Source organism: Talpa europaea (assembly GCF_964194135.1).
Source record: "Talpa europaea genome assembly, chromosome: X".
In the NCBI taxonomy this organism is placed as follows: Eukaryota; Metazoa; Chordata; class Mammalia; order Eulipotyphla; family Talpidae; genus Talpa; species Talpa europaea.
In genome coordinates, this window is record NC_140081.1 from 9,370,058 (window position 1) to 9,385,865 (window position 15,808).

A 15,808-nucleotide genomic window follows, 5' to 3' on the forward strand; every position below is an offset into this window, starting at 1 on the left:
AGGGCAAGCAGTTCAGAAGTCAAATTCTCATTCTCAGGACACAGAACTTTTTTTTTTTTTTTAATTTTTGAGTAGAAGAACTGGGGTACAGGCCAGAGGTGAGGGGGATGAGAGGATTCACCAGAAACAGAGTGGGGAACAGAACAGGCAGATCCACTGAAATACCCTGCTCTGGGAAGCAGCGGGGAGAAGGACAGGTCTGCTGTGGCATGAGGGTCAGCTCCCTGGCTGGGGATCGAACTCAGGCCGTAGCAATTATAGTGCTGAAACTTAACTCCTAGGCCACCAACGAGGTCAGGCCCACCAGAGAACTTATTTTTTGAATTAAAATTTTTTTAAGTGAATCCAAGCCAACAAGTCTCAAAAGTTGAGGCTTCGGGATCCACTGATAATCTGCTGGTCGTTCTAAACATCAACAGGGGTTCTGCTTCTGGCTCCCAGACAACAAATAATCCAGAGGGACACAGCGGAGGCCCACCAAGCACTGTCACCTCACCACCCACTTCCATCTCCTTTTGTTCCATTTTTCTCCTGTTTCTTTTGCTCTCAATGTTCAGTCACACAGAGCACCTTGTGCGGACAGAACTGGTCTAGTCCAAGGCAGCTGGCATGAAGGCACCTTCTGCTAATTGGCAAGCCTGCCCAATAAGACGCAGAGTTACAGTATTCTGGTTACTACCGCTGCATGACAAAACATCTCAGATTTTAATGGCACAAGCTGGAGCTCTGAGTAAGATGGAGTAAATGCATTCCAGCCCATCTCTCCCCGAACGTAGCTATGAAAACTAGACAGGATGGACAGAATGGCTATGTTTGGAGCATAAAAAACAAATGGTAGCACGTGGACTAGAGAAGACAACCAGATTTCAAAGTGCCATCCAGTCAGCAGCCAGGATGCCACTTTCCCGTCTCCCGCAGCCTGGATGCTGAAAGCAGTGTGACTCCCAGGGGTGGGTGCTGGGTGTGGACACAGGGCCAGGAGAAGCCACCCCGGCTCTGGCTCAAAGAGAACGAAAGGGGCCTCCCTATGCTAAGAGTGCAGGAACGTCTCTACTTTCTCTGTTCTTGGAAGCTCTGCAATCCCAGGGCACTGCCCGCCGACGGCAGAGCCAGCCAGTGCCAGTGGGGGCCCACAGGTGGCTGGACTCAGAGTGGTGCGCCTACTCCTCTAGCGGGAGAACTCTGGTCCCAAGAGGGAGTGGTGGGTTTCCACTACTTCATTTTCCTTCAGACCTGGGCATAGTAGTGGGAAGTTTCAGGCAGAGTGGGGTAACTAAAGCCCCAGCTTTCTGGCCACAAGGGAAAAGGGGAACCCCAGTAAACCAGAAAGCCCAAAGGAGATCACGGAGAGGGAGGAACTGAAAAAACCAATCAAATAAAATTGTTTATAAATTCTTGCTCCTGCCCCGCCCCCCCCGCCCCAAGCTGTGCATCTACGAATCTAACCCAAGTCTGCAGACCAAAGACTGCGAACAGACAGGCCAGTGACCCAGCTTGCAGACTAGCCAGTGGGTGGCACACATGTGGGGTGATTCCAACAGCACTGGAAGGCTCTGAAGTGTGAACTGATACCCAAACAGAAATGAAACTGGGCAGCCTGAACCAACCAGGCCAAGGACCTGCTCAAGCTAGCGTATCAACAGATTGCACAGGATTATAAACAAGGTCCAGAGTCCCACAACTTGACACTAGAAACGTTCAGGACACAATCCAAGCAGGAAAGCTTCAACTCGCATGGGAAAAGACAAGCAACAGAATCCACCAACAAGATGTCGGAGACATCAGAAATACCTAACAATGACTTTAAAGAAGTGATTATAAAAATACTCTCCGATGTAAGGGCATATATTCCTGAAAAGAATGGGAGAAAATAGAAAGTCCCAACAAATAAACTGAAGTTAAAAAGAACCAAATGGAAATTTTAGAAATTAAAAAATGTAGTAACCCAAATTAAAAACTCCCTATATAGGTACATGAGAAGAATGGAGATAGAGGAGCTAGTGAACTTAAATATAATTCAATAGAAATTATTCTATTTGGCCAAGTGAGAAAAAGACAAAGGGTTTATGCTCAAATACAGAAAGATCTCCTAGAAATAAAGACTCCCTCCAAAGACAAATAACAATGAAAATTGAGGTATCATTTCTCAACTATCAGATTAACAAAAGCCAAAAAATTTAACAACCTGTTTTACTAACAGAGCTGTAAAGAAAGACAATGTGAAAAATGGTATAAGCCAGAAATGAGAATCTGACCCTACCTATGGAATTACAAGTTCACTTATTCTTTAATAAAAAATGCCACTTTGGTGTCCTAATACATTTATCAGTGATATTATGATTAAGTAGCACATGCACAGTCATTCATTGCAGCTTTGCTAAAAAATAAAAAGACATCCAAGCATTCCTCAAAAAGGGGTTGGTGGCATAAATGATTTATCCACTCTACAAAGTATTATCCAACCATAAGGGAGATTCCCACACACTGATTTGCTAAACTGTTAATGGAAAAAAGCAAGGTGCAGGTGTGTATACACACACACACACACACACACTATATATATATATAAATACATATGCATTTACATGAAACAGAGGTGGTCAAACCTTTTCTTTCCACTTTGCAGACCACACAAAACACTGCCATTGTAGCTCAAAAGTAGCCACAAATAAATGGATGTGTTCCAATAAAACTTTATTTACAAAATAAAAGTGGCTTGTGGGTTGCAGCTTCATGACACCTAACATAAAGACACTAAGGATGAATGAGAAACTAAGAAAATTGCAGAGAAAACAGAATAAAGGGGCTAAAAGAACAAAATAGATAAATCATCAAAATTAAACTTTGTGCATTAAAGATCAGCAGCATTAAGAAAATTAAAACAATCTAGAGAATAGGAGAAAGTATTTGCAAAGCATATATCTGATAAGGGATTTCTCTCTAGAATATATAAAGAACTCTTACAACTCAATAAGATGACAAATAACCCAACTTAAAAAAAAATGGGCAAAGAATGTAAATAGACATTTCTCCAAAGAAGATATACAAACCACAACACATGAAAAGATTCCAACAGTTTTAGTCATCAGGGAAATTCAAATCAAAAGCACAGTGATATACCACCTCAAACCTACTAGGCTCACTATAAAAAAAAAAGACAACAGCAAGAGTTGGCAAGGATATGGTGACATCGGAACACTCATACATTGCTTGTGGGAATGTAAAATGATGCAACCTCTTCGGAAAACATTTTTTTGCAAAGCATTTCCTCCAGAGGTTAAATATAAGATGGATGCAACCCAAGTATTTGGTGATAGACGGATAAACAAAAAATGGTCTATCCCTACAATGAAATATTACTAAACCTTAAACAGGAAATTCTTCACACATGCTACAACATGAATGAACCTTGAAGATATGCTAAATGAAGAAGACCTGACACAAAAGACAAACACCATATGATTCCACTTATGTAAGTATCCTGAGTAGTCAAACTCATAGAAACAGAGAATAAAATGGAGTGGCCAGGGGCTGGGGGGAGGGGTCGTGGAGGGTTGTTTCATGGGTACAGAGTTTCTGTCTTGCAAGATGAAAAAGTCCTGGAGATTGAATACACTGAACACTACTGAACCATACATTTAGAAAGTTAAGATGGTCAATTTTATATGCTATATGCTTATCAATAAAAAATTTTATGTAAGATTCAATAGTTAGCATACAAGCCATAAATCCCACTCCTAGAGAAAAGCAAAGATAGTGTCATACAAAAATCTGTAGCATTATAATCAAAAGTGGGAACAATCCTAATGTCCATCAATAGCTGAAGGGCAAACATACTGCTTCACCATGCAAGAGAATATTATTCAGCGATAAGAAGGGAATGAAATACTGATGGAGGCTACAACACGGATGAATCTTGAAAAAGTGTTAAGCGAAAGAAACTAGCGGCCACAGCCCACACACCGTATGATTCCATTTATATCAATCAACAAATCTATAGAGACTCAAAGTGGAGTAAAGGCTACCTGAGTGGGGGAAGTGGCAGGGATGGGGAATGGCTTCTCATGGATTCAGGGTTCTTCTAGGGGTAATAAGAGGAGCCTGAAATTAGGTGGTGATGGCTGCACAACTCCAGGACTGTTATTAAAAATCACTGTGAGTAGATGGATAATCTCTCCACGGAACTTTTTTAAACAGAAAAAAAATTGCTAGCATATTCACAGCAGCAGCACCGTTCATTTTTTTTTTTTTAATAGAGGCATGTTTTATTTATTTGTTTGTTTGTTTGTACATGCACTGGGTACAGTCAGAAGCGTGGGAGGGTGAGAGAATCCACCAGAGCCAGAGCGGGGAGCAGAGCAGGCAGAAGGACCGAAGCACACTGCTGAGGGGAGCAGCGGGCGGCAGGAGAGGTCTGCGCGCCATGTGGGACCCTCCTCCGGTGGCCGGGGAGCAGCCGGGGATCGAACCAGCGCTGCAGAGGCTGTGGGCAGCTTCGCAACCCAGCGCTCAACCGCTGCGCCACCAAGGAGGCCCAGCAGCACCGTTCTTAACAGTCACAAACCGAAAACTACTAAATGTTCAACAATGGAAAAGTAAACTGTGGAATATTCTCGCAAGGACGGACATGAAAACGAAGCAATCACTGCTGCATAACCACAGAGAACCCCGCCCACAGAACGGCAAAGCAAAGCAGTCAGACCCGAAAAGCACCACAGTTCCAGGCGCAGGGACAGAAACCGGCCGACTCATCCTGGCTGGTCTCTGCTGATGACAAATGGGGGAGCTGTTACTCTGGGCCGGGGCAGGGGCACTGAAACGATCCCACTCTGGGGTGCGCTGCTGCTCACCTTTTTCATCTGGGAGCTGGGTGCCTAGATCACGCCCTTTTCCCTCTATATGCTGGAGCTCGGTAGAAAGAAAAGGCACCATCAGTGCGGGGCTTTGAGCCTTTTCTCATTTCCATTTGTCAGCACAGGATGGAGCTAGAGGACAGAACCCGCAACCTCAAAACCTTGGAAACCTTTCTCACCAACTGCAGAAGTACAACGTGACCCCACCACGCCACCACTGTCCAAAGCACTTTAGTCCCTGCTCTCTCGGGAAGGGGACGGCGGTGGGCCAAGGGGGGCGGTGTGGGGCGCTAATGTACAGGGCACTGTGCTTGAGTCTCTGCCTAGAGATTTCTTGAAAATGAGGCTCTAGCAAGTTCTCCAGAGTCACCTGCCAACAAGTGACAGGACAGAAATTGAAACCTGATCCATAAATCCAGTGTCCTCTCCCCTCTGCCCCTTCCACTGCCAGGGGCAGCAGGAAACGATAACAGAACACATGTAGGTAAAATTTCATTGCAGATCAGTCTGGGCCGCTCTGACGCCAGCAGAGAGCAGGCAATTTACCTGAACGATAACCTGCATGCCCTGTATTTCCTGGAGGACCCATCCCGGGGACAGATGTGTTCCTTGAGGCAAGGGGTCAGGTCAGGCTTGGTTTATCAAAAGTCACCTGTGCCCAACTTCATTTGAGGACCTAAATGTAAAATCTAAAACTAGAAAGCTTTTGGAAGAACACAGGAGTCAGCTGCACAGCCACATCCCTGAAGTTAGGCGAGGCTGCCTAGGGAGCACACGGAAGGCAACCAGAAATACACACTCACTCAGACTTCACCAAAATACAAAGTTTCTTCTCATCACAAGCCACCGTTAAGTAGATGAATGAACAAGCCACAGTTTGAGAGATATGTTCACAAAATAGAGTTCCGACAAAGCGCATGAATCCAAAACATATAAAGAAATCTTTAATTCAGAGGTCAGATGACAACCCAAACAGATGGGAAAATGGCTTGAACACATGTCACAAAGGTGCTACTCATTAGTTACCCAGGAGCAGCCAGTTCAAACCATAATGAGAAACCACTACACTCCCCACTAGCAAGGCCCAAGTTGAAAAGCTCCACAATACCAAGGGCTGGTCGGGTGTGCAGAACTCTCACGCCCTCGTGGGAGGAATATAAACTGGCTCAACCACATTGCGGAAAGGCTTGGAAGTTTCTTATGAAGTTTAACATACACCAAACCTTTGATTCCACTCCTATTTTTATGCCAAGAGGCATAAAAGCATCTGTCCATAAAAAGATCTATATGCAAACTTCATAGTATTACCTGTAACAGCCCCAAACTGGGAACCACCTGCATGTCCTTCAACAGGAGAAAGCCGGAGCCAACTGTGGTATATCCATGCAAGGAGGTAGTCCTGAGCAGGGACCGAGCTACTGAAGCATGCAGGATGTGGAGGATTCTCCAAAACCTGCTGAGCAAAGGAAGCCAGGCACTGAAGTGAAGATACTGGATGAGCCCTCTAACCCAAACTCTAGGAAAGGCAAATCCGGCTCATAGTGACAGTGGCTCAGTCACTGCCTGGAGCCAAGAATGGGAGCAGAGAGAAGACTGGGTAGGAGGGGACATGAGGGAACTTCCTGGGGAGATGGAAACTACATTGGGATGGGATCTGGTGACATGGGTTCAGTCATTTTTCAAAGGTGGACGGCTAAGATTTGTGCACGTGAATGTGTACATTTCACACCAAAAATGCTTAAAAGTATAAATAATCAAGCATGGGTGGGGAATGGGTGGAAGTAAAGGAGAAATCAAGAGGGCAGATTGCTAATAATCGTTGAAGCTGGGTGTAAAGGGCACGAATGGGCACAGGACAGGATTTCTAATCCAGCAGACCGGGTAAGGGAGGAGTCAGAGTGAGTCCTCGGTGGCTTTTGCAAGCTTTTATTGGGATTTGCAGGGTACATGGCAGGCAGGGGCACCGGGAGGCTGGCAGGCCTCCCAGCCCCCAGCAAGTCTTCACTCTTTCTGGGCTCTCCGGCCTTCTCTCGCGTTCTCTCCGCTTCTCTGCTCTCCTGCTTCTATGTTTCTTCTTCTGCTGGCGTCCCCGTGACGCCGCCCTTAAAAGCCCAGTCTTAGCCCAGGTGAATCCCATCTACCTGTGTCCACACCCCACTCCAGGTGCCGCCATCAGGCATGCACTCAGGACCGCAGGGTTCCGTCATCTATCCTGATGGCGGGAGGGCAGAAAAGCCTGACACTTTACCTTACCCTACATTGGGTAATAAACATGCTTGAAATTTTCCATAATAAAAAACTAAGAAAAAAATCTACATCTCGTAATCCTGCTTCTCGCCACCTTCTCTCTCCTTTCCACCTCCATGTCCAATTCTGCCTGGCCCCAGGCTACCTTCCCAGAGCCCCCGATTCCTGAGTAAGCTCGATTGCTCAACTCCCTTTTGCTCTGCAACTCCCCACCGACAACCAAGCCCCAACAACTTGCATTTCTGCCAGGCCCCATCATACCCAATAGCTCAAAACTTGTGCAAGGTATGGGGAAATGAAGATTTCCAGTTTGCTTTGCAGAAGTTCAGTCCTACCCCCATTATATTCTTTGACCTGGGCTTAAACTGCACCTATCTCAAAGCCTGATACATAGCAGGTTTCAAAAATTAGTTTACGGCTGGTATTTCAAAACTATGTAAGCTGATGGCTGGGAACCCAAACCCACATTTTTTCTCTAGCGACAAACAACATACATCCTCATCGCCCACAAATATCTTTCTGCCCTAAAATGCACTCTGGGCTCAAAAAACAATATGGCCATTAGATGCTGCAGGTGATGTGCTTCTGTCATTAGCAGCCCACGTGGCTAAGCCAAAGAAAGTGCAGGCTCGTTGCTGAGTCAGCAGCACAATATCCGTTTGAAAAGGAGGTGGTTCAGGGAAGGGTCCTCACAGACAAACAAGCAAGCAGGTCCAGCTGAGGTCCTGCCAGGGGCTCGGGCAGCCTGGCCCCTGGAAGTGAAGTCACGGTTACCTGGGCCTAAGATACCAGGACAGTTTCCAGCCCGAAACTGAGTTATAATCCAAGCTTTAATCTTCTATTGCACTTCTTTAAAATAAATCTCATGTGATACCATCTTACACCAGTGAGAATGGCACATATTAAAAAAACTAGCAACAACAAATGTTGGCGAGGGTGTGGAGAAAAAGGAACTCTTCTGCACTGTTGGTGGGAGTGCAAACTGGTCCAACCACTGTGGAAAGCTGTGTGGAGATTTCTGGACCTACTAAACATAGAGCTTCCATATGACCCAGCAATTCCACTCCTAGGTATTTACCCAAAGGACACAGAAACATCAATTCCAAAGAACACCTGCACCCCTATGTTTATAGCAGCACTGTTTACAATAGCTAAGCTTTGGAAACAACCCAAATGCCCAAAAATAGATGACTGGATCAAGAAGATGTGGTACATATATACCATGGAATATTACTCAGCATTCAAAAAAGATAAACACATGCAATTTGCTGCAACATGGATGGCGCTGGAAGGGATCATGCTCAGCGAAATAAGCCAAAAAGAAAAAGAAAAATACCGGATGGTCTCACTCATAGCAGGAATCTAGAAAACTTAAATAAGGGACCAGGAAAATGAATAACTATAAGAAAGTGAAAATCAAAATCAACAAAAAACTATGAACCAGAGACACTTTTAGGGGGGCGGGGGCGGGAGGGGAGGGATTGGGGTCAGAATGGGGGGCTGCAATTGTATGGGGAATATAACAATAAAATTTATAAAAAAAAAAAAAAATAAAATAAATCTCATGTATGTTACAGAAAATAGTGTATATTCTAGAAAATGTGGACAAACAAAAAGAATGGGCATTCCCAGCACACAAATCAAACCACTATTTTCAATCCAGTGTGTCCAGTGCGAGTTCTTCTTGTCTCTTCTATTAGATATATACCAATGAGCAACACGGTTCAGAGCCAGAAAGGTGTCATTAGGATAGATCTTATCTCTTAATGAAATCCCAACCATACTTATAATATCTATGCCTGGTCGTCATTTTCAATGTGGACCAAGCTGATACCAAGAGCACATACAGCGAAGGGAAGCAGATTGGAGAACCATTTTTGAAAGCAATGGACAAGATTTGGCAATGAGGGAAAGACTGGCAGCTTTCTGGCTGAAACTGCCAGGTTGATGGTTTACCCATCAGTGTTTACCTATAGAAAGGAGGGCAATGCCTTAATATTCTGCTGGCAACAGACTTGCGGAGCATGTAGACATGGCAAATGGAATGAACATTCTATCACCATCAAACCCACATCTCACAGGATTATCTTCATTTTAAACCCAAAGTTTTTCCATATTAATGGGGAAATAACATGGGCCAAATCATAAGAAGGCTTAAGGCATCTTTCAGGCTATTTCTTGAACAGAAGCCAATGCACCTGAGTTAAGGCCACTAAAGCTAGCTGAGGGATGTTTTCCGCCATTTCTAGCAGAATGCACAAAGGGCTGCACTAGCCCGGGTCAGCTACATTATGCTGCCACAACAGACAAATGCCCCAAACTTCAATGGCTAACTACCATCCTGAACACGTGACCCTGGAGTGTGCTGTGACAGAGGCAGAGAGATGGAGGCACCATCGAACTTTCTCAGTCCAAAGCAACACTTGCTGGTGCTGCTCATACTATTGGCCAGCTCTGGGACAAGCATCCATGCTAACTGTGCATCTCCTAGGGGAAGAATATCTGGGTAGGAGTTCTCTGCACACAATGCATCAAGCGAATGAAGAATCCTCTAACAACATCAAAGATGGAGAAATTAGACCTAACCCACACGAGGGCAGCAAATGGAACTGGAGCTAGCCTTATTTTAAACCATTACTTATCCTAGTTTTACAGAAAGTCCAATATTACTGTTGGATAAACATTAATGGAATTATTTAAGATAAAAGGAAAAAATTACCTAGTCTCCAAAAGCAGTGAAACTGGGGAAGAGCTAGACTGTCCGCCTCCGTTGTTGGTATTCACCTGTTGATATGAGCATCTCATTTAATTTCTTAGCCCATGGCAGCATAGGGTGCGGCCCATGATGGGCATAGATTATAAACTGATGCTCCATCATATGAAATGATACACGGCTCTGACTTTCTCTTGCAAAAACATGCCCCAAGAGGCAATTTTTGTAGCATAAGGGCTAGATTTTCACAAGCCAAGCTGCAGTCTCTTACCACTAAAATAACCCCCAAATGGCAGCAGCCTGAGCAAATACAGCTTCTCACTGGCTTATGCACGATGCAAAGAGGATCCTCCTGCTCCCAGTGCTCTCCTCCAGGGAGAAACTTCAGGAGCCAGGCATCTTCCATCTTGTGCCACTGACATTTTCCACATGAAGCCTCCACTCTCACTCCCCAGGGAGAACACAGACAGGGCTGACAGAGTATGGGGAGACCTACCAGACATGCCAGCTCCTGGGCCCAGAAGTGACAGACATCAGTCCTGCTTACATTTCATGGGCTAGACCAGTCACAGGTTCCACCTAGACTCAAAGGGTGCTGGGAAATATAGTCCCTGCTTCCCAAATACTACTAGGAGCATCCATCTTTGCTGGGCACATGGCTAGCTTTGTCACACTCTGCAGTCTCCAAATGACTTGTGCAAGCCAGGCAGAAAAAAGAGGTATCAGCAGGATATAGCGAAGCCAAGTAAATAATCTGGACACTGAAACCCTGCCTTTGTGTTTTTATCAGGGTTCAGGAAACAATACAAAGACTCCCTGTTGCAGGAGGCAACAGCTCTCAACTTTTAAAATCACTGCGAACGTAACTGAAGGAAAAAGTGAGAAGCAGAGCCCATGGGTCAGGAAAGAAGCACTTAAATGAGCTTCAGAGAGGTGGGAAGTGAGGCACAGCCAGACTCAACAGGTGTGCAGAGAACTTGTGCCCCAGGAAGTCTGGGACAGCGCTTGCACAAAGGGGCTGATCTTGTCATCTGAACAGTTAGTAGCGAACTCAAGAAGGCTTGGCATCAGCAGAAAGGTGAAGGCCCTTGCTTAGATCGGCCATTAACTAAACACCAAACCAGTGAGTAAAACTTACATCGATATTAGGAGGTGCTCCTAGGAGATAAACATATTCTAGGAGACCAAACCTTAGTTATAAATTAGATACACCATCAGCATACTCAATCAGAGCATCCTGTGAGGATGGCCTTTCCATGGTCAGACATTGGGGAAAGCATGTGACCACGGCGCGGGTTTCCCGCAGGATCCCTCGGTCTTGGCTGTGTTCACAAGCACTGCGAAACTCCAGGAAGGAGAGACAGCAGGCAGTTAAAAAGGCAGAGGCAGCTGCTCTGTGTAAATACGCTGCACACACGGAGGCTAGCTGCAGAGGCCTGATTGCCGGTGAAGCAGAAAGACAGGCACTTAAACAAAAGGCGTCAAAGCATATGGAGGGGGAGAAGAGGGAGAGGAGAAGATGAACATGTTTTTTAGCAGCCGTCATCATCTCCAAGGATGAGTATTGAATCACAACTATCAAATTTGGGCCGAAGGCATACAGAGATGACCACCACCCCCGCGAATGGCAGAAGGGATGTTACTCAAAAAATTAAAGAGAATTATCACCTGATCCAGCGATCCTACTTCTCAGTATATACACAGGAGAAGTGAAAGCAGAGACCCAAGCAGATATGTGTAGACATATGGTCATTATGGCACTATTCCTGACAGCCCAAAGGTCAAAACCACCAAAATCCATCAGCAGATGCATGCATGAACGTAACGCGGTACACGCGTAGTGAGCATCACTCAGCCTGGCACGAGATACAAAGTGCAACCTTGAAGACACGCTGCTAAGTGAAATAAGCCAGATCCAGAAGGGCAAATACTGTGATTCCAACTCATATGAAGTATCTAAACAGGCAATTTCTAGAAAATAGAATAATGGTTACCCTGGGCTTGGGAGAGTGAGGAGTGGTAAATTATTATTTAAGGGATACAGAGTTTGTTTGGTATGATGAAAAACTTTGAGGATATTGGTGCTGAGTGCACAAGAGTGTGAATGTACTTTATGCACTGAAATGCACACTTAAAATGGCTAAAACACTGATGAGACACAAAGAAAATAATCCAGTCAAAAAATGGGCAGAAGAGCTAAAAAGAAACTTCTCTGAAGAGGAAATGCAAATGGCCAACAGGTATATGAAAAAATGTTCAACATCACTTGTCATCAGGGAAATGCCAATCAAAACTACCATGAGATACCATCTCACACCAGTGAGACTGGCACATATTAAAACATCTAGCAACAACAAATGTTGGCGAGGGTGTGGAGAAAGAAGAACCCTCCTGCACTGCTGGTGGGAGTGCAAACTGGTCCAACCACTATGGAGAGCTGTGTGGAGATTTCTGGACCTACTAAACATAGAGCTTCCATATGATCCAGCAATTCCACTCCTAGGTATTTACCCAAAGGACACAGAAACATCCATTCCAAAGAGCACCTGCACCCCTATGTTTATAGCAGCACTGTTTACAATAGCTAAGCTTTGGAAACAACCCAGATGCCCAAAAATAGATGACTGGATCAAGAAGATGTGGTACATATACACCATGGAATATTACTCAGCATGCAAAAAAGATAAACACATGCAATTTGCAGCAACAGGGATGGAGCTGGAAGGGATCATGCTCAGCGAAATAAGCCAGAAAGAAAAAGAAAAATACCGGATGGTCTCACTCATAGCAGGAATCTAGAAAACTTAAATAAGGGACCAGGAAAAAGAATAACTATAAGAAAGTGAAAATCAAAATCAACAAACAACTATGAACCAGAGACACTCTATGGGGCATGGGGGGCGGGGAGAGGAGGGTTTGGGGTCAAAATAAGGGGGTTGTAATTGTATGGGGAATATAAAAATTTAAATTAAAAAATGCAAAAAAAATGCATTAATGAATATTTCCTAAAAACAAAAAAAAAAAATAAAATGGCTAAAACAGACAATTGTGTTCTGTCTCTTTTACCACAATTCTTGAAACCTGTAAGACACTCCCCACTCACCCCTCATGGCCCATGGCAAGTCCACCTGCTCTTGCTCAGGCTGAAGACTTGCTTGGGGCTCCCCCGCAGCAGCAAACCCCAGACGCACTGTGATGGACACCTTCAGTCTAGCTCTGCACAGGGCCATGTAAAACTGGACAAACTTGGAAACACACAAACACAGCCTTGCCTTGCTTTGAGGAAGGCTAGGACATGCTTAAAGTTCAAAGTGCACATCTCTGATCTGCCAAAACACACTCAGAACAGCTTAATAGTTCTCCTCTGCACAATTTTCTAGAACAGTCCTGTCCAATGGAACCCTGTGCAATGAGGAAAATGCTCAATGCTGTCACTGTGCCTAGTCAGCACTTGAAATGCAGCTAATGCAAATAAGGAACTGACCATTTTATTGCATTTTAACCAAAGGTAAATAGCCACCTATGGCTAATGGCTGCCATATGGAATAGTGTGGCTTTAGGACTTTTTAGAAAAACCCCAAAGTGACAGATTACATATCCGGCCAAAAAGCTGACGGTACAGATAAGGAAGCCAGGAGAGGCATGGGAGGTGTCATGTGATTAATTCATCAACCCACTTACTGGAGTCGTGTGCATTCTGTGTGAAACCTATGACAAGAATTCGTTAGTTGTAATAACGTGCTAAGCAATGATTTAGTCAAGACCCCGCCAAGCTTAACCCAAGGAGGCACATAGGGACAGCTCAAACTTCCAGGCAACCTGGACCCGGAGGAAGAAAAGGTGGCATGTCTGTCGTGTAGCTCTGGAAGCGAGTCTGAGATTTCCGACTAACTGAACCTCCATGTTCCACCATGCTGGGAGACGAAGCCTGGTTCCCCTCAAACATACACAACCCCCTGCACCCCCAGCCAGAGAAGCAAAGTCACTGTGCACAGATTTTTCCAGAATTGGCACCAGCAGGCAAGAGGCTCCAGTTAGTTGTTCCTTAAGGCAAAAGGGACAATTAACTGTTCAGAGAGTTCAAACTCCAATTTTGGAGCCAAATGAAAAGCTGAGAAAACTGGGTCGTTCCCAGAGAAGTGGGCTCCTAAACAACTTTTCAAAAAAGATGCTGTGCTGAAGAGTACTCAGCCATCAGAAATGTCGAGAGAGTGTTTTCCACCGGTCCAGGTGCCAGTTGTTTGAACAAGCCGGATACCCGCCCCCTCCAGCTGGGAGGATTTGCTCTGCAGAAAACAGATCCCTGCTGCCTCCCTCGAAGAACAAACCTCAGGACTGCAGCGTGGTCCAGCTCCCCTTTTACCTGCTCACACACTTTTACCTTTAGGGAAAGCATTTTTTTAAAAGATTTATTTATTTATGCATACAAGAGCTGGGGTACAGGCCAGAGATGCGGGGGGTGAGAGGATTCACCAGAGACAGTGGGGAACAGAACAGGCAGACTGACTGAAATACACTGCTGGGCCAAGTGGGTTGCCACTCGGCGGGCGGCGGGTTCCACCACCACCTGGGGATGGAACTCGTGCTGCAGAGGCTGAGGATTGCTTCACACTGCTGTGCTTAAACCCTTGCGCCACCAGGGAGGCCCTGGGGTAAGCACTCTTAATCCCAGTGAGAAACCCAGGCACAAGGACTCTCAGGTAATGACTGTGTCACACACAATGCTTATGAATGTCACCCAAGTACCAGAGGCTTGTCACAGATACCAAAGATTCAGTAAGAAAAACAGCCAAGCAACAACTGGTTCCACACCTGAAGAAAGTTGCCAATCAAAAGCACCGATTCTAAGGGTGGCTATTAGGGTGCACTGAAGTGGTGAGCTTACAGATCTAGTCCCCTGTTCAGCGAAGGAGGGGACCCAGACCCCCCCAGGCTTCTGCATTATGGGCTAGAATACATGTCACCCTGGTGCTAGAGCATAGTGCCGCTGTCAACCTGCACGAGAAGGCTGGGGCGTTTCTACAAGAGGCACCATGCACATAATTTTAACACACCGATTCCCGCTGTCGGCTGCAGAATTGAATCACCTGGGAAGCCTTACACCCTCGTCACGCCTTATTCTGCAGCCCCTGGCCTGGATACAGTCTGGGCAGGAGGCGCTGTAACAGCTTCAAAGTTGAAAAATGACTCCCCAGGTGATTCTAATGTGCGGCCAGGGCTCAGCCCCAACGCCGTAAGCATCACGCCAGGAACGCAACGCCCACGCTGGGAAACTGGTGGGGAACGGGGCTCAGTATGTTCTGGAACACAAGGGGTTTCTTGTGTCTTCTGATTAAGGACACTGGAGAGTAAAAAGGTCTCAATCCCAGTGGCCTCTTTTTCCTAATCTGTAAAATGGGGCACTGCTACCTACTCTGTTTCCCCCCCAAGATAGTGCGGTCCCGCGGCAAGATTCAGGGGCTGAGGCGAGGGAGGGACCGGTTCCAGGGTGTTGGGGAGGGGAGGGAAAGCCGGCGGGAATGGGGTGATGGCAAAAGGGGCCCCCTCCTCACCTGCGTCGTAGAAGGCGTCGAGCACGGCAGTCTCCCCGAAGTCGAGCTCCCCGAAGGGCACGGAGGTGAGGTGGGCGCCCTCAGCCTCACAGGCCCGCAGCAAGCACTGCTGTGCGCCCGTCTCGTGGCCGCCGGCCGCGCCGCCCTGCGTGCTCTCGTTGCGCACATATATTGCCCGCAGAGCCCTTCGCGGCCCGCCCCCGCCGCCTGCGCCCTCTGCCAAGCCGCTGGGCTCCGACGGCCCCGCGGTGCCCTCGCTGCCGGCTGGCAGCGCGCACAGGGCGGACTCGCCCGCGGCCCCGAGCGCCCCGGCCGGGGCAGTCCCGCCGCCGCTGCTATCCATGGGGCGGTCTGCGCGCCCTGCCAGGCTCCCACCTCGCGGCGGGCGGCGGCGGGAGACCACAAGTAGCCCCGGCACCTGCTCCGGGACGCGGGCCGGGCGC

At 46.5% G+C, this 15,808-nt stretch overlaps 1 protein-coding gene across 1 annotated transcript in view; it reads right to left on the reverse strand.

Moving 5' to 3' along the window:
- Nucleotides 1-15,708, reverse strand: part of MAP3K15 (mitogen-activated protein kinase kinase kinase 15) — a gene marked incomplete at its 5' end in the record, with an annotated part of 79,206 nt that extends 63,498 nt beyond the window's left edge. The window contains one exon of the mRNA XM_084258557.1: nt 15,366-15,708. Coding sequence (XP_084114683.1) covers nt 15,366-15,708 — 343 coding nt within the window. The remainder of the gene's footprint in view (nt 1-15,365) is intronic.
- Between the last annotated feature and the right edge of the window lie 100 nt (nt 15,709-15,808).